This window comes from Pezoporus flaviventris, unplaced genomic scaffold (genome assembly GCF_033815535.1).
Source record: "Pezoporus flaviventris isolate CSIRO_AGI_PZ_B2104156 unplaced genomic scaffold, CSIRO_AGI_Pfla_v1 ptg000083l, whole genome shotgun sequence".
Lineage (NCBI taxonomy): Eukaryota > Metazoa > Chordata > Aves > Psittaciformes > Psittacidae > Pezoporus > Pezoporus flaviventris.
The window spans coordinates 6,028,383-6,047,596 of NW_026892631.1; the positions used below are offsets into that span (position 1 = coordinate 6,028,383).

General features: G+C 40.7%; 1 protein-coding gene across 5 annotated transcripts in view; it reads right to left on the reverse strand.

Annotated features, from left to right (window-relative positions):
- Positions 1–2,541: 2,541 nt before the first annotated feature.
- CLIP4 (CAP-Gly domain containing linker protein family member 4) overlaps positions 2,542–19,214 on the reverse strand; it is a 97,975-nt gene continuing 81,302 nt past the window's right edge. For 3 of the 5 annotated variants that reach the window (XM_061475374.1, XM_061475376.1, XM_061475375.1), the window contains 10 exons: positions 18,111–18,347; positions 14,751–14,886; positions 13,362–13,502; positions 10,668–10,751; positions 8,750–8,890; positions 8,192–8,323; positions 5,897–6,020; positions 5,288–5,352; positions 4,571–4,643; positions 2,542–3,930 (listed from right to left, as the gene is read on the reverse strand). In XM_061475374.1, coding sequence (XP_061331358.1) covers positions 3,609–3,930; positions 4,571–4,643; positions 5,288–5,352; positions 5,897–6,020; positions 8,192–8,323; positions 8,750–8,890; positions 10,668–10,751; positions 13,362–13,502; positions 14,751–14,886; positions 18,111–18,347 — 1,455 coding nt within the window. In that variant the 3' untranslated portion in view covers positions 2,542–3,608. The remainder of the gene's footprint in view (positions 3,931–4,570; positions 4,644–5,287; positions 5,353–5,896; positions 6,021–8,191; positions 8,324–8,749; positions 8,891–10,667; positions 10,752–13,361; positions 13,503–14,750; positions 14,887–18,110; positions 18,348–19,214) is intronic. The other 2 variants (XM_061475378.1, XM_061475377.1) reach the window with 2 other exon arrangements.

The window sequence follows — 19,214 nt, forward strand, 5'->3', positions numbered from 1 at the left end:
TTTCTCTGTGTGGGGCGGTGTGGTGATTGGAGCAGTATCAGTGGAAGGGCTCTGGGCATCAGTTTTTTACTTGATGAAGTTACACAAGTACTAAGGTACATGGGCACAGAGAGGAGCAGACAGGGTGTTAAAGCATGGCAGCCACTCCTCAAGCTTCACTGCGTTGTGTCCGCACAAAAGAAGGTGTGGATCCTTCTAGTGCAAACCACCAAGGCTGGCTTTTACCTACAGGAAAGGAGCTGGTATAAGAAGAGAACCAAGCGTATATGGTTGAAGAGAGATGTGGGCATTTTTGTTCCTGAAAATGTGTATCTTAAGACAGCATTTGTCTTTTGAGTCGGGACATGGAATTTGAGCAGGTCTGGTTAGAAGCTGTATTTTACTACAGTGGAGTGCCACTGCTGAGTCCTGTGACTGACATTGAAAGAGGTGGCTCAAGCCCTGCAGTGCTCACTTTTTAACCCTTCCCTGTAACACTCCTCTGCCAGAGATAGCTGGTTTCTCAAGAAATGGTCTTTGAAATTAGGACTGACTTATCTATAAACCTTCTTCTTCACTTTGTTATCCACATGCTAATTCTCCTGCAGGACAGAGCTGTGGTTTAATTAAATGGACTTTTTTTCCAGAGCAGGTACCCAGCAGGCATGTCTCCTCTCCCTCCACTACCCACACTCTTGTTTCCTCCTCAACTGAAAAGGGAGCTCCCCTGTGCCACACTGCTTTGGAGCTGGCAATCTTTGCTTTAGTTTCCATTTTTTCCAGAGGTGTCTGTCTGCAGCAAGGCAGGAAAAAGGATGGAGGTGAGTGTTCAGCCACGTGGCTTTCTTGGACACAGTTTCAGTTTCCACCTAGTGTTTGACAAGGCTTCTGCAAACTGAACTCTGAAAGCAGGGATGTAAATGCTGGCCTTGCCACCTATGCAGCCACTCTCCCAGGCAACTCCACTAACGTAGCAGAGAAATTAGGTTATGTTTTGCAAATCCGCAGTGCCAGTTTTGCATCCTTGTGCCTCAGATCTTGCTGGACAGCAAGACTTTTAAAGCACAGGCTCCCTGCCCAGAAAACCATTAACTGTATCTGTAAAACAGTCACTGAATGCAGCTGGACTGAGCTCACTAGATATGAATTCCCTGTTCTGGGACCCCTCAAGGAAGGTTCTCTTCCTGCCACACCGATGACCTTTCTGGCCAGTGTCCAACAACTTGAAAGACTTCATTGCTAGGATCACTGAAGAAGTGCATTTTCTAAGGAGAATCCTTGGAATGGTTGTTTATGAAGCAGGTAATATTTTTAGTTACATGGTTTATAGGGACTTTGAGAATCAGTTGTCTTTTCCAACCAGTCTGGGGCTGTGATCATATAGACCTGAGCAGAGACCTAATTTCAAGCTTCACCAACAGTTATTTTCAGAATCTTTCTTTATGACCTGCAATGTCCTCCTGCCAGTTGGAGAAAAGGATTATGGCAACTTACCTTGGATTTAGGGAAGCACAAACCCCTTCACATCACCAACTTGAAGACAGCCATCAGTAATCTTTTCTGGAATGGAGGTACCGATTTATTTCTGTTTCAGGCCACGTGAATTTACAGTGCTGCTTGCTTCCTTACAGAGGATTCTTAGTGCTACCAAACCAGCTCCATACTGATAATGGTCCTGACTTGCTCCCTCTAGCCTACATTGCTCTAGCTGATCTTATGTCAGAGCTTTCAGGAGAAGCATGTAGCTAGCAGCTGCTGAAACTGAAGGGAAAAGCACGCTACACTAATGCTCAGATGGGATCCATGCCATCTTCTCTACCTGTGAGGATTCAATCGATTAAGTCCTGCAGTTTTTGCTAGACCAGGCCACTGACGCTGTGTTTGACAACTGGTGGCCTCCATGAGCAAGCTGGGAGATAGACGAAACACTTCTGGGTTATATTCCACAGCTCCTGTTCCATGCTGTGTCCTGTTACCATAACTTGTACCTAAGACCAGACGTGAGAGTACGTACGTTCTGCAGTGACCTAAGAAAAATGCTTTTTGCCACACTGCTCACCAGGGTTTCGTTTTACTGAGACCGGCAAGAAACAGGTATTGGACAACATAAAGTTCAGCACATCACTGAATATCTGCATCTTCAAATATAAAGCATTAATTTTTTTACATTTAAAAATGTACAGCTTTTATATTCAATTAAAAATTCCCATAAGTTAGAATACAATATGCACTATTTTAAATACAGGTCAGGAAAAATAGCTACAGCAGTTACTTAAAAGAAGTTGGTAGCAGCAGAATTCTGTCTAAAAATAGGATATTATGATGTAATTTAAAGTGTCACTTCTTCCTGACTCACCCTAACTATTCTATGATTCTTCAAGTAGGTAAGAGCAAGCAGATCACTTAAGAACAACATGACTGTTCTGAAACGCAAAGCCATCCTGCTAAGGTAACATTTACATATGCTGAGCAATTAAAATACATGGTATGTTTAAAATATGGACAAAACATTATCTATCTGTTTTAAAAGGCTGATATGCAAATAATTCACATCGAGGCATGTTACAACACACTAAAACCGTCCTTAATTTATCATGAGCCTCTACAATAAATTTCTACTGCAAACTGTTCCAAAAGAAATGTATCACAAATAAATCAAATCATGTTAAGAGCTTGCTTGAAGACCCTGCATATAATCCATACCTCTGGCAGGAACTACCATGCTGTATTTATACAGACTTCGTATTTATGATGAGGCTATTAAGTAATGTTAAGTAAAGTACAGGTTTATCTGCATTTAAAACCTGATACTTGCAGCTTGCAGCACACGAAAGGGAAAATACTTCAAAACTGAGGGAAAGCTCTCCAGGAGAGTGCAAAGTGCATTATTTTAAAGAGTGCTTCTTATACATTGCTCCTTCTACAAATGCATACAGCAGAAAGTGCTTTTTACCATACAGCCTGACATGCAGCATATTTGTGCTTTTTAAAGGCATTTTGTTTTACTGCTGTTGTTCACAAAGTTAACCACAAATCAGCCCTTTTGTGTTCTGGAGGCGAGAATAAGAGGGGGAAAAAGAGGAGGGATCTGAATGGGAAAATGTAAAAATACTTCACAACTGCTTGAAAAAGGGGTCTCATCCTTTTTGCTTTCTTATTGCTAGCAACTGGTACTGGAACTGGCAAAGTCCCTGGTACCCAAACTAATGGCATTCATTCACCACCTCCTCTGTGAGAAGCATTATCAGTTCATAACCAGGCAGAGGAACATCATTTAAATACTGCTTGAATCAGTAAGTGATTCATGAATGCAACATTAGAGAATGCTGGACATACTGGAACGTTACTCAACAATACAGCATCTCACACCCAAGACACTTTTGCAATACCCTTCCCAAGCAAGGGCTGTTTCAGTAAGAGAAACACGATAGTGGTTTTACTTCTTAATGTGACTTTTAAAAATCTCTATTTTTATATATCTATAAAAATATATTATATATACATATATATGCTAATATATATGTAAAATGCAAATTCAGATTTAATAATTTAAAAATAAGTTTGCATTCTAGATGGGGTTCTTGTGTGCTTTAAAATACATATTTCCTATTGTATGAGCACATTTTGGCTCAGCAGATATCATCTACAAGTTTCGCCCCATTAATCCCACGATAGGTTACTCTGCTAGGTCGAACCAAAACACCGTGGTTCAGCTTACAGGTGAAGTAGCGCTTCTCCCCCACAGAGCCATCATTTTTTCCCTTGGCGCTTCTGAGTTCCAGTCCAAGCCATATCCCAGGTGCAAAGTCTGCAGGGCCGATGTACCTGATAGTCCCCATTTCGTTGGAGCTGGTCAGAAGGACCTGGGAGCCTTCATGCAGCTTCACTGGTCCCTCAGTGTTAGCTGGAGTGGTGCTGCTCCAGCTGTGCCGTAACACAGAGCTCTTGGATCTAGATAGGAAAAGAAAACAGAAGTCGTTTTCTATGAAACATCCAGGGCAAAGCTGTAATTCAGTGAAGTGACAGGGGGAGGGAAAAATCAACTCCTTTTTTTAAAAAAATAGGGTTTGGTCTCATGTCTCAAATAAAACATGTAATAACATTACCAGGCTTGTACACATGGCACTCTGAAATACCTGGAAAATCCAAGTTCCTTTCTCCTGATAACCAGGACTGACAATTCTAACCACAGGTGATAGGAGTGGTAAATCAAGAAGCACAAAACATTTTATTTGGGGCTTGAAATCACTTAGCTAAAACAAGTTTTAACATGCAAGCAGATGACCCCAGGACAAAGTGAAGTCCTTTCACAAGACCCTCTGAACTTCACCCAGCCGTGTGAAAATACAGAGATTTAGAAAATACACAGTGATGAATGACTGGAAAACAATTCTAATGGCAACCTGAATTCAAGGATTCTACTCCAGGATACCCTCAGAAAAACAGTCTACTACTGCTTCACTTTGGAAGGGAAAAAAAATTAACGTAGAGGTCTAGATACTACACATCATGAAGATTTTCTTTTGAACAAGACACAATAAAGCTAACAGGCAGCTCACCCAAACATTTTAAACTCAAAACACTCACTCACCTAACAAAGGAGTTTCTTCTGTTTACCTCCTTCTGTGAAGATGCAGAAGTGGTGCTCAGACTGCGCCTAAAGCCTAAGTGGAAAGGTTAATAAGCTGCGTAGGACTTCTTCAGAATAAAAAACAAACAAACCAACCCAACAACCAAAACCAGCTCTTTCTGAGCTCCTATTCTTCATGTTTTCTTTTACACTACTTCCTTTGCTTCACATTCTGCCTTCTCATTTGAAAATAGTGATGCAATGTCTCATGAAGCTAAGAGTCCGTAACATGTTCAAACGTGTTCAGACTTGCAAAGACAGAAATGAAACAAAATCAACAAGGGTAATGTGAAGCAGCCTTTTACAAATAGCTTAGATAAGGAAAAAGAAAAACAACTACTTCAAATATCTCACAAATGTCATACAGCTCCCGCCTACACCAATCTGTTCAATAATCTCAATTTAGATTAAGGAGCAGGTTCAGTTTATGGTTAACACTAATTAGAACACAATACAGCAATAAGGAAAGAGTATCTTAACTCTGACACTATTATTTCTGCCAGTATATGGGTTAGAAACAACTAATAACAGTTCATTCTGCAGGCTACATATTTAAGGAGGGACAGGACAAACTGGCGCTTGAAAATCTATGTGAGAAGGTGGCTTTCTGCAGTAGGTGAACAGCAGCCTGCAGTAGGCTACCTAAGCCAAATCACAGTGTCTTTCTTACACTCCTACCTGGAAAAGTGCGATTTATTTTATTCAACGAAGTCTCCGAGAGAGAATCCAGAGAACCCGTTAGCCTGAAAAGCAATAGCACAACAAAGAAGTCATTTCAACTCAAATCTGAACAAAGCTACTGCTGGCATTCTTGTAATGTGAGTTAAATGCTGATTCTTTCCCTTCTCCATCTGCTCCCAAGAGCCACAAACATTTCAGCTGTAATCGGGCCAGTACATAACAGTGTCCAGAGCAAACTAGTTTGAATCATTTGCCTTTTACTCCACAAGTGAGCATGTATAATTTTGAGGGGAGTTCTTCAACAGTTTGCCTGAGCAGGGTGTTCAGGGAAAAAAAAGGCAAGAAAACATCTGGCAGGTCAACTAGATACAAATACTAAACACAGAGCACAATACTCCTCAGGTGTTCTTGGGGGGCTGCATTTCAAATTCAAGCTCTTGCTTCCAAAGAGCTGATCTAAAACTCGTCAGGTTTTTAATGGAGGTTATGAAGTTCCATTAGCAGAAGAAAATATTTCTGTCATATCTGGGGTAAAACTTTGTTTCCTGCCAGAAATGCATTAAGAAAGCATTTGGCAACAAACATGAAACCAGCTTCAGTGCTTACCTCTGTACACGAGATGGTGGTGCAAATATACCATGTCTGGGAAGGCAACTGAAGTACTGGATGCCTCCCACGGAACCATCATTCTTCCCATGAGGCTTGTCCAATTCAATTCCACACCAGAATCCTGCATTTCAAAACAGTAAAATCATGGTATTTTGAACAAAACACCACAGGCTTTACTTCATACAGACAGCTGCTACAGTTGGGATTCGGCCACATCAAGGAAAACAGTTTCTAGTTAGAAACTGTCTAAATCATAATACTAAATATATATAAGTAACTATGTAACTATACAAAAACATATAGCAGAATAAATCTAAAGATTATTATCTTGATGATATTTCTATATGCTTTCATGGAAGTTATTGATATTTTAATTAATACAGAAAAGGTAAACCTGTTTATATATATATACACTGAAACCAAACAGAATGTTACTGAATTTAACAGTGGCTATTTGATGAAGAGGAGTCAGGAATGAAGAGCAGTGGTGGTTCAGGTTTCTCTCTTCAGCCTTATGACCACATGGTTTATGCCTCATCTGAGATCATCAACAGTAAAATTAAAGTTTTGATATTAATTCATTTCTCTACTCCATCTAGCAAGTTATAATTAATACAAATTGCAAGGCTGGCTGTGTGATATTGAGAGAAGGGTGGAAGAATCGGGAGTGGCCGGCAATTCATCTCTTACCCGACACTGAACAGGCATCAAGATGTTAATAGGCTTGATCATTCATAACCTGTGATAAATGGGAGCTAATTACATAAGGGTGCTAAATTTCATACTCCATTACTCGTCCTTATGCTATCCAGCCCCAAAAGATTCAAAATTTAATTCAAGTCACTTGGTACTAAGGCACTGGATAAAATGGTAATTCTAATTATCAGCTCAAGAAACTTGGGAATGACATCTTATGAATTAGAAGGGCTCGGTACGTCAGGAGTTCTCCCCCCCTCCTGTTTTCAGAATTAAAGAAAGATCTGCACTGCAGCAAATGAAATAAAAGTCTGGGTAACTGCCAGAGCTTTAATACACATTAAAATAGAAATACCTAAAAATGCACCTGTTACCTTTTCCATAAATGAGTCTGCAAATGGTGAGGATTTGGCACCTTTCCACCCTCGCTCCTTACAATACCATCTTTTCTCAAAAAATAAAGAACTGTTCCCCACTTTGAAGCAGAGCAAGCAGGAGGAGGCTGTTGAGCAGCTTTCTTACACTTGTTTCCACTTACAGTGTATTTGGACAACCAGTCCTCATTGTTTATTTTGTAAGCAGCAATGCAAAGGTTGGAGCCATCACACCAAAGAGCAGGATCAGTTAATCACAGTAGCTTAAGCCACGACTGCCTATAGCAAAACTGGGGGAAAGGGGCGAGAAGGAACAACCCATGTACAGAGCTTGAGCCCCAGTCTCCCATTCTGCCGTTCTCGCTGTTTCTTTGTGAAGTATTGATGCCACCGAGTGTCGCGATGGAGTATTGCTGCTCACGTACCAGTCAAATGGACCTCATTTAAACTAGGTACTAGCACCAGCACTGACCAACTGGTTTTGCAGTGCCCTTGCAGTAAGATGGTTATAGGTAAGGCCATAAACATTATAGAGTACGGTTACAAGAAACAGAATTCAGAAAACAGTTTCTAGAATTTAGAACAATTCTGAAAACACCTGGCTTCATTTGCAGAGTGGTTTATAGCAGGGGAACGGTGGGAGGAGCTGAAAGGGAGAAGGATTAGAAAATGATGGTAGGATTTAGGGCTTTTTGAGATGCTTGAACTTGTCATCGTCCTGTGACATAAAGGTTTGTTAGTTAAGACTTAAATGTTCACAATTCCCTTCTTAAAGATGCAAAGAAGGTCAGAACAACCCACATATATGACATGGTAAGAGTACCAGTACTGCAAGAGATGAGCTGTGTTAAAAGGCGTACTACAAGAAGTAAGGAGTAAAGGCATGTGATCTCAATAAACTGTATCCCACTTTGGAGACTAAACAGAGGCTTTTCAGAAAGCTCTGTAACAATGCTTACTAGTTCAACATCAAAATACTGCTCCTAAGTAAGCTGGTTTAGAGACAAGTAAAAGTCACCCTTTCAACCAGTATTTTCTGGCAGTTGCATTGAAGTAAAAATATGCAGTGAAATGCAGGAGAGGAAGAACACTGAAACAAATCAGTAAATTTGGATTTTTTTTTTTTTTTTTTGAGGGAGGAAAAAGGTGGAGTTCTCTCAATGTTCACATTTAAGCCATCCCATCCTGATTCTACAACATACACAAAGAGCTTTGCAAATACCTGGTGCGAATTTTGTCATCCCACAAAATCTAACGATGCCTGTTCTCTGTCCTACCACCAGGACTCTGTCTCCAACCTGAATTTCTCCTTCACCAAAAGCATTTTTCCTTGTAGCTGGAGAACTATAGAACCCTGGTCAACAGAAGAACAAGATAAACAAATTAGCGACACAGTATCTTTAAAATTAAGGAAGTCTTCAATAGTGAGCCAATGGGTAAACAGAGTACCCATCGTTAACACAGTGTACCTTGAACACATGGCATCACACCACAGATTTTGCTTACACAAAAGCATTGCTTTGCTTCAGTGTGACAGCTGTGGACTGCAGCCCTTTCTCTGCAGCTGAAAGGTACAGTGACCAACTATGAGAACACTTTTTTCCCCTTAAAGATGTGCTTAAAAATGTTTTAGGAAGTTAAGTTTATGGTTAAACTACTTCCTAAGCGTCTGTCTTGAACCATCTCGGTGTCTGAACCAGCACAGGCAGTTGTGCACAAGCACCGTGTACAGCAGTAAACCCCGCCTGTGAAAACACACCTCAGTATCTACAGACCATACCTGCACTGATTTTAGATGAGGCAGAAGACACTCGGGTCACTGCCTTCTTACTGCTGCCAGTCAAGTTCCTCTTCTTGGAGGAATTCCGTTTGCCTTCCAAGGAGGTAGTGGAAGAGGAAGAGCTGGTGTACCCAGGAAAACCTAAATGATGTAAACGGAAATAGTCTATTAGAGGGCAGAGTCAGAAAAGGACAGATTAAACAGAAGGGAAAGCTTCCGTAAGAAGGAAGTTAGCTGCTCTCCACAGTGGGCAGAATACAAGCAGCCAAAATTAGAAGTTGTTAAGCAGCAGTTCCACAGACTCCTGTCAGGAATGGCACAGGTGTGTCTGCTCCTGCCTTGGGACTAAGGTGATGGACAAGTGTTAGAAGAGGTCTCCAAAAGCCCCTTCACTATTACTCCGTGAAAGTTCTTCTAAACAACCCCAAGTATATTTTAATTAAATTATGGGAGCCTTACTTAGTAGGGAGATCATTCCACCGCACTGCCAGCATCCAGCCTATGAAAGATTTGATGAGAGTGGAAGAAAGGTGATACTACGTGAGTGAATTATTGCCTGTATTAGAGCCTACTAGATTCCATTACACGCTGTATTAATATTAAAATCTGCACTATAAAGTAAGAATGGGAGATAAATCACGTTTATCTGCATTCGCAAACCCCGATGTCTCAACTGTCCGGTAAGACTTATGATTAGCTTTCCTCCCATGATTCTACGATTCCTTTTCAAGGCTTTCCCAGATCTTCCCTTTCCTACCCCTTCTGCCCAAAATGAGGCAGGGTACAGCAAGACATGTTTGCTTCTCAGTGTGAAAAATTAAGATCATCTTATTAATTGAACTTTCCAGAATTCCAGGAGGCTTAATTCATTAGTTTTTGCCAGGCATCTTGATCTCAGCACAGGGTTAGCATGTTCAATATAATTTAACTTCTCCTAAGTCATGTCTTATACCGCCCAGTTATTGTGGTGCCACTAAGTGCCCTCCATGATCATACAAGCAGTGCTGGAAACCTCTCTCTACACAAACCCTAGCTTGCTTCTGAAAAAGGATCACACAGGACAGCACGTAAGTACCTTACACTAGCCTCCTTCGCAAGTCCCCTCCTTGCAACTGTACACTGACGGAGGATATACAAAGATGCTTTTCTTCAAAGAAGATATACTCAAATTCACAATTCAAATTATTTCAAGGAAATACTGCTTTTACCAACACAATAAATAACCTCAAAGGAGACCCCATTTTTACAGTTTGTTAAAGAAAAGAGTGAGGTCCTTTTATGTTTAAAGTTCAGCAAACAAAATACTGACACAGTAGAAGTCACTATCCTGTGCTGGAACTAGGTAATTGCACGGCATGATTCATATGTAACAGGAACTTTTTAAAGAGCTAGTTTCAAGTTTCATATTTGAAGCCTGTTATTAGGAGTCTTCTGTGACACGATGCCAAGACTCAAGTGCTGTTAGATGGCAACACTTGATTATACAAGCTTGAACATATGATACAGGAGAGAATAAAAACTGCCACAGAACACATGCAAAGTTATTTATTAAAATCTAAGCAGTGACAATACAGGACAAAAGGTCTCCCTCAGAAACCTAAGAAAGTAACTCTGGAGCTCCTCTCTCAGATCACTTACCAACAGACAGCTTCCAGCTTTATTGTCTATATTCTTGTCCATGTATTTGGATAGAAGCTGTTCCCAAACCAACACAAAATGCCAGGGAGCAGCCACACCAATTTCACTTGCTCCAACTAAACTGTGTACTGCCTGCCTGGGACTTAAATACAGACAGGCAAGGCACTTTCCATACTGTCAACACAGGAGTTCTACAGAGGTAAGGCAGCAGTAATGCCTCTTCTGCCTTAAACCAAACATTTTCCTCAAGACGTTAAAAGAGACAAGAATATTTAGTTACCATCTTTTGCAGGTACAGGTTTTCCCCTGTGAGGAGTCATGAAGTTGCTTTCCAAAGCACCCTCTTTTTTCACCATGTTTAGGCCTATAGAAAGAACATGGACAATTAAATGCATACATCCAACAAAGAACACCACTCTTTTCAGGAAAGTCATGTTTGAAACCAATTTGACACATTTGCAGATTAAATGCAGGGATAAAACAGATACACCTGTACAGTTCCTTAGACTCTTGATAAATGGGTAAACAAGGCTGCAGAATTGTTTTGATGGATAAGCACAGATGTTACACCCCTCAACACATTAAAACAGTCCAAGCCATCTTGCCAAACAATAACCAAATTGTCTGCAAAATATTAATGTTTCTATTGAAGGAGTTTTATTTAAATCTTTCAAACACTTAACATCTGTTATATACACAACATTCACTTTTATGATCCCTAACGCCTACTATTCACTAGGATTAATTTCACCATTTCTGCATTAAAGATTACCCATAAAGCTTTTGAGAGGGTGATTTGAGACCACATCTTTATTTAGCCTACAAGTAACAAAGTAAGCATGGCAGTAAGATTTTTTAAAAGCCTAAGGAGCAACAGTGTTGTGATATGAACTAGAACAGCCACAGAAGTTATGCCAGCGAACAGCCATTCTGCATTCATGACAGTTTCCTACCCTCATTCAATGAAGAGCAAGTTATCTATGGTTTACCCCCTCCCTGTCATGGAAGGGATAAAAGAAATAAATCATGTCATCTTTATTTAACTACATCTTTCAGCTTAATACAGCTACAGGGACTGAAGTAGCTTGCAGATGTACTGTATTTTCTTAAACATTATGGTTTAGCCACTAAGGCATCAGATCAAGACGCTACTGGTTGGGACTGAGAACACATTTCTCAATTTGATCACAGTAATCCTTTTCCTAGAAAGTTGAAAAAGACCTGTTGTCATCAATCCAATGGGTTACTCAAAGCCAGCAGAAACAAACCAAATTGGAAAATCTCCATGCTGTATTTTATTTACCCTTTGCAGCTAGTACCCACAGCTACACAAAGCATGCTCATTTTTCTTGGATCCTTACATACCAGTGTATTGCAGAGATGAAGTTTAAAAGAAAGAAATGTAATCTGCCACATAAACACTGCAAAACACACTTCTGCCTCTGCAGCTCTATCCTCCCACTCCAGCCCATGAATTAGCTGAGCACATTAATTCTAATGGACCTTTCAATTCAAGAACACCAGCCTCCAGATTACTGTTAGTGGATGTAAACTCTGCTGGGCAGATGATACATACCTCACTCTGATTCTTACCTGAAGCAAAGTATCAAATGTTTAGAATTTACAAAGGCACAAACGCACCTTTAGGGTGCAGAAAAAGGTGGCTTATGACTAAAGCAGAACACAGTCCGTGACAAAGGAAACAGTACTTTCACTACAGTGTAATGGATTACAAACAGTTCACAACAAACTGAATCAAACACTGAAGAATACTTAACAGAAAAAGTCAGCTTAGATCTGCTCTGAGCAATACTCCTAACAAACCGATTATTCCCGGAGCTTTTTATGCAAGATGTCCATTTATAAATAGCTTACATCTTGTGGTTGTTGTAAATACACAGAGCTAAAGCTTACTTCCCCCTCAATCCGTGTAGAGCAGCGTTACGTAAGTCATCCAAAATGCTGCCAAAATGCCTCTTTTCCACCAGCCCTGCACACTGTTTCAGTCCCCTGTGCATTACTGGTATGGGGTGTTTTAGGGGCCTTGAGTAAATTCAGTGAGAATGTATGCATACCTTCTACCCCTCAAGCTCTGCTGCCTCAGTATGAGTCACCTACAGAGGGTCCAAAAGGCAAAAGAAATGCTAATGTAATACATTTAATGACATCATTATGTAGCCAGGCAGACACAGGGCCAGATTATGCATGGTGGGCACTGTACACAGCAAGAAGTCTGTACTCCAAACACCTTGGAGCCCAGACAGGCAGAAAAGATGCCTCATCCTTATTTCACAGGGACAGAAGTTACACAGATAATCAAGTTAATTTGAGTAAATTACTAAACAACTGAAGCAGAGCCAAGGGCTGAGCTTTTAACTCCAATCAGAAGACTGAGGCCTTATTACAAGGGCATCCTTTTTCTAATTTGCCTCTGGTTTTACTCAGATAATTTAATTAGCAGATAGAACACAATCAGATAAGTAGTTCCTTGATCATTTTGCCAGAAAAATTCAATTTCTTCAATTTCTCTTCCTAAAGGTGTATATAGATCAGTTTCTAGATTTTCACTGATTTCAGTGAGATGTTTCAAGTTACCCGGGGAAGAAGATCTTAGTTAATGGAATCGCATAAAGCACAGACATGTAACTGATCCCACAGGCAATCAGAAACTACTTTAATGGCTCGCAAACAAATGTGGACTATTTTAAATAGAGTATGCGAAGACTATAACCTGTCATAGTACATCGGATCACTATAATCACTAAACAGCTACACACAACATCCTTCCAGTACCAGTTTACAGGCTAGTGAACTTCTGATAATGAGAACACGTAGTTAGTAAACATCTCCTTTTCATCCCAGGTGATGAACTAAATCCAAACAAGTATTTTAATACCAAGACTTACAGGATTAGTGCTAATTCCTGAGGATTAGTATCCCTCTATCCTGTCTCAACTTAGAAGAAAATACTCACCAGAATTCACTTTGGAAGTTATGTGCGTCACATCTATTTTCTTGGATTTGACCAAAGGTGAAGACCGCACAGAGGAACTTCTTAAAGAGCTTCTTCTGTGATCAGAAGCCTTGCTTATCTTAGAAAGAGGTGCAAAGATACCTGGAGAGAAAATTGTATGTGTCAAAACAAAGCCAGGGGTAATACTAATAAAACTCACTGGCTGCTCACTCTGACATCAGTTAATACAGGGGTTTTTATCAGCCACAGTCACAGCTTGCTGTGCTGCCAAAGCACTTGTAGGGTAGGAAGGACCAGCTCAAATGGACAGTTGTCCTGGGTTCAGCAGTAGCAGTCATTTTTTCTCCTTCTCAGTAGCTGATGCAGCGCTGTGTTTTTGGCTTCCAGCCTGAGAACAGTACTGATAACACCGATGTTTTTAGTTGTTGTGCAGTAATGTTTACTCTGGCCAAGGACTTTGTGAGCCTCATGCTCTGCCAGGGAGGAGGGGAAGCCGGGAGGAAGCAGACAGGACACCTGACCCAAACTGACCAAAGAGGTATTCCATACCACAGCACGTCATGCCCAGGGAGGTAACTGGGAGGGCACGGGAGCTTCTGGGTCAGGCTCGTTTCAGTGGGTGGTATCGTATTCTCTCCCCTTGTTATTTTCTCTTATCATTATTATCATTGGTAGTAGCAGCAGTGGTTTGTGTTACACCTTAGTTACTGGACTGTTCTTATCTCAACCTGTGGGAGTTACATTCTTTCGATTCTCTTCCCCATCCCTCCAGGAGCAGGGAAGGGGTGAGGGGGGAAGGAAAGAAAGAGGGAGGAAAGGGGGAGAGTGAGTGAACAAGCTGTCTGACTGGTTTTAAACCAGGACAACGGTGAAACCAAAAGGCTTAATGACAGAGTAATTCAGGAAGTCAGTAAAACTATCAATTAGAATCTCCTTTTTGTCCTAAGAGTAACATTCAGTCTCTGCTGTTACAAAACACAAGGCTTTGTATATCATGAGTGTCCATGAAACAGCAATTAAAATACCTCAAGCTGAATGTTAGGAAACTATTACAAGTGTGCATCTCTTAAAAAGGAAGGCAAAGCAGGTAAAAAACTGTGGCCATTATTGCTGCAACACAAACACTTTCAATAAGATAGGTGGAAAACCAGGAAATATTTTGTCACCATTTCAAGGAAATAACCAGAACTAACTAGAAATGTTGACTGCTTGGCTGTTTCAGTGGTTTTGCAGATAGCTGCAGACAACCACTAGGAACAGTTAAAGAATAAATCAAACAACGAAAGCACTACAAAGAAAAGCAACAGAATCTGTTATCATTTTATTCTCCCAGAAAGTTCATCTCTTCCAAAATTACTTTTAAAATTAAGGAAGAATTAAAGGCTGTACCATGTTTCGGTGCACACTTGAAGTACTGGACTTTTCCAACACTTCCGTTGTTCTTTCCTTCTGGTTCATCCAGTTCTATGCCAGCCCACTGGCCACTGGCAAATTCCGTCGTGCCACAAAATCTTAATGTACCAACCTAATACAAAAAGCACCAACACAGAATGACTTTGTTACACAAGTATTCATGAGAATATAGTACAGATTATGAAGGAGAAAGCAAGTCATCTCCAAGCTTTTGATCAGAACAATGAAATACAAACGTCATGATCTACCTTGATTACTGCCATGCCTATCTTTCCATGCCAGCCAATGCATCCTCCAAGACATCTTAATCCTCCTGGGTATATTTTGCATTCAAGAAAAGCAGTGCTTATTGATAGATCTCACAACAAACAAGCACAAGACAGGAAGAACCACAACTCCAAGTCAGCAATGTACAGGAGTATATGCCTAATGAGAAGTTTTACTCCCAGTGTCTTCCACAACAATAATTCCAGAATCACGGCTAGATACCTTGCTGAACTGGAGATTCCATGGCAATGCTAAATTAAAAGATCTACAAATGTATGTGTGTGTATACAAATAAATACATGTAAGTATATATATATTTTTATATATGTTGCGAAGGTTCAAGGGTAAACTTCAGAGCAAATTTTTTCTTTGGAAAAGATTCCAAAGTCTTTTATTCCCGCCTTATGATTAAACAATATTCAAAAGCCAGCAAATGTTTTAAACACGTTGTTGTTTCAGTATATACTGTAGTACATACTCTGAACAGGTAAGTATACCAAGAATATCAAGACAGACCAGTCTTGTTGGTGGACCTCAGCCTCCACAAATACACATTATAAGCTCACACACTTCAACCAATCAGGGGAGGAATAACTAACAGAGATGCATTTAACACTGATTTAAATTCATTTTTATGCTTGATTTTTAAATTACCTTTAGTACTAAAAACCTTTGATCTTTCAGTTGCTCAGTTTTGTGACCTTAATACTATTAGTTTATTTTCTACTTCAGTCTTCTACCAGACTTCACGGTCAAAACCAGCACTCAGAGGGTAAACAGACGAACTTTTTCTTTACTGTAAAACCTTCCAGCTACTCTTTCTTAATGTTCTATAAAGAAACAGAGCCTGCTCCTCTTTAATGCTGAAGATTTCCTTTAAACTTGAGTTATAGGCAGGTACATCACACTAATCTGGACCCAGACTTTTTAGCTACTAACCAAGAGATCAAATTCAGCCAGAGGAAGCTTGGCCACGCAGCACACAGATTCCTCCATTCTCCAGGCACCAGCCAAAGGGCACTTACTGAGCAGACAGGAGAGACAAGCAGGCGTCTTAAATGGGAGACTGAAATGGCAACACTGAGGCTCCAATTTTGCATGAATCCTAGGACTATTGCAAGGAAGGAACAGAGGACAGCAAGAATGGGAAAAGAGTTTTCTCCCAGCTACTAGTTTCCCTGCACTCACATTTCATGAAGTGTCCATTCAGCTAACATGTAATCTAGCACAGAAGGAACCAATGAAGCCGGGGGACCCCAAGTCATGTTCACTGTAACCAGTGAACACCTGCTTACACAGCTTCCTACCCTGTAAGGATACTACAATGACAGCCACAGCAGGAATCAAGAGAGGAATCCATTTTCCCTCAGGCATCCACTGCTTGGCTTTCCAGATTCATTAAAGCTGATATACCAGGAGCCTGCAGAAGCAGGGAAGAGAACAGGAATCCATAAATACTGTTCATAAAAATGCTGCCATTCCAGTGCCTTCAATCCCAGCTTCCATATTCTGGAAATTAAGACTGACCTAAGAGGAGGTTAAGAATGGGGTGTAATTGTCATCATCCTGTTCTCACTCTTGCTCCACCCTGCACACAGTTATGAACATCCAGGGGGTGGGGAAGACAGGGCTGAGATCAACTTCTCCATTCAGACAACTGGGGAAAGTGGGCGGGAAGCAATGTGGGAGTAATGCAGAACAGCTCCTCTCACACTCTCACACAAAGGAAGGAAGGGAGGAAAGCAAACATGGAAAAGACCAAAAAGCACAGTCACATTCCTCCTTCCCACCTGCTGTATGACAGCTTTGGCTCCCTTAAAAATAAAAGCAAGCTGGAAAGCCCTGCTAGCCTTTGGCAGCAGGAAAACAGCTTCCACCAACTTCTTAAAAAACACTGTAATAGCATATTCAATTCAAAACCACATAACCAGACCCAGGCAGCTTTATCCATCTGTGCCATGTTACAGTTCTATGGGCCTTACTTGGAGGAAGGATAAACAAGGACTAATTTCTTCCCTTTCCTGCCATAAAGCCTCAGCTGACTTGCAGTTACGTTCTCACTGCTTTCACTGAGCAATGGCTTTCTGTAAAAGAACCTTCCATGAACTTCTTAAAGAATAAGCAGCTTCCTGTCCGTACTTCAGTTAAAAACCCCTCTGCATAGCTAGTGATCCCTTTGCTTTGCTGACCCAACTTCAAGTATGCCAAATGAAATCCAGAATAAAAGCTGCTTTGCCCTCTCAGTGGAGTTCACTTTACAACACTTCAGAAGTGACAATTACAAATCTGAACTTATACTAGAAAAATTACTGAAGGTAAAGCTACTTGTAAAATTTTGCTCACAAATGCCTTCAGTATTTACCAGAGAAATATTTGAGAGGTTTAAAAGAACTCTAGCACTCTTACATCATTGCAGAGCCCTTGCTATTAGAGCAAATAAAAGGTGTGAATGCTTAACTGCAGTATCAATGTTGTATTTTTCCAATGTATTTCTAAGATGTGCCTAGCCAGGTAACTTCTTAGAAGCTGTTCGCATTCGAGCTGGGCCAGTACTGGCTTCATTCTTATTCTCCCACAAAACCACAAAACTACTCTGTTAGCACAGTGCTGCTTCCAAGATTTTAGCTGCATTGCACCAGTGAAATTGGGTTACTAGAGGCTAAGCAGAACTGAAGTTTTCTTTTACTGCCTTCTGGAAACTGTCAAGGGTAATTCATGAATGCACACTCGTAACTGAAAGCTGGGCGACTCACATCTGTAACTTTTGCCATCATTTTAATGTGACACCAAATACGTTAATAAAAGCTGAGCCATGCTCACGTACTACAGAAGACTTGAAAGCCTGTTTACAGATACAAAATGCAGTGTGTGTCTGTCAAAACAGCTTCTCATAATAGTGACTTTCTTTAACACATAACTGCTTAGCTTCCTACTTTGTGTAACCAGATCCTTACTGCCATTCAGAGTTCATACCTTCCAGTTTTAGGCTCTCAGGTTTGAAAGGATCTCCAAAGGGATAAGTAAACTGACTATCCAGAAATTATAATAGCATAAGGTTGCTCATCGTACCTTCTGTCCTGCTATAACAACACGATCTCCCAGTTTCAGGCCAAGCGACAGAAGCATGGCCTTGCCTGTGACATGGTCGTAGTTTGGGATCATGGCTTTTGATATGTCACACGAGAGAGGCACTGCATCCAGCAGTATCTGCTTGATTTCTTTTGCACTGGCCGCTGCATCTGCCATTTCCAGTGGCATATCTACTGGATCAGGAACCACGTCTGCTGGAATCTGCCCTTTGTCATTCTGCAGAAACATAACGTAGCACGGGATTTAATGCTGTGATACAATAAACCTGATCAGGCAAAACCATAGCAGTTTATGACAGTTTTTCATCTTCTTTATTAGCTATTTTTCCTAGAATACAAATGACTATAAAAACATCTGCATTTTCAAATAAGGATGCCAAAACATCCTTAGATATATAAACTACCATTCACAGTGCCTCATTTACAAAAGTTACTAAATATGAAGAACATTATTAGTATTCAGAACACATGAAAAAACAAAACACTGTATGTATCTGTCTACCTGAATACAGATTTGGGAAAGTAAGCAAGAAGTCTGGTCTGCAGTGCCAATAATGTAAAGCTAACACCTCCCCCCCCCAAAAAATCAAAAGAGTTCACTTTTACCCTGTGCACAGTTTACTCCTTGGTGAGGCTTATTCCAAATGTAAGGCAGAATTAACGTATGTTGCATGTACAGAATACACAAAGTTGATATCCCACATAAATACTTGAGTAAAACTGTTCAGGGTTATTTAGATACAGACTATTCCACGAGAGATGGATTAAAGTCAGAGTCCTTTCCAAGCAGCCCCCATTCACAGAGAGCAGCGACTGTGATTCCCAGCATGTCCCCATTTGACACTCACCTGAGGCCAGAGTTCTTGGAGCACCAGCTCACCTTAACTCAAGGCCAGCCAGCAAGTAAACTGTTGGGCTGTCAGGCTGCCATAATGGCAAGTTCTGCCTACACATTCTTCAGCGAACACATCAGTATGGATCTGTGCCCATCTGCCAGTTTCACTAAGTTTGTGGAAATGTGATTACCTCTGTCTTCCAAATTTGACTCAACTAAGCTCCTGGACTCAGAAATCCCCAGGAGCTC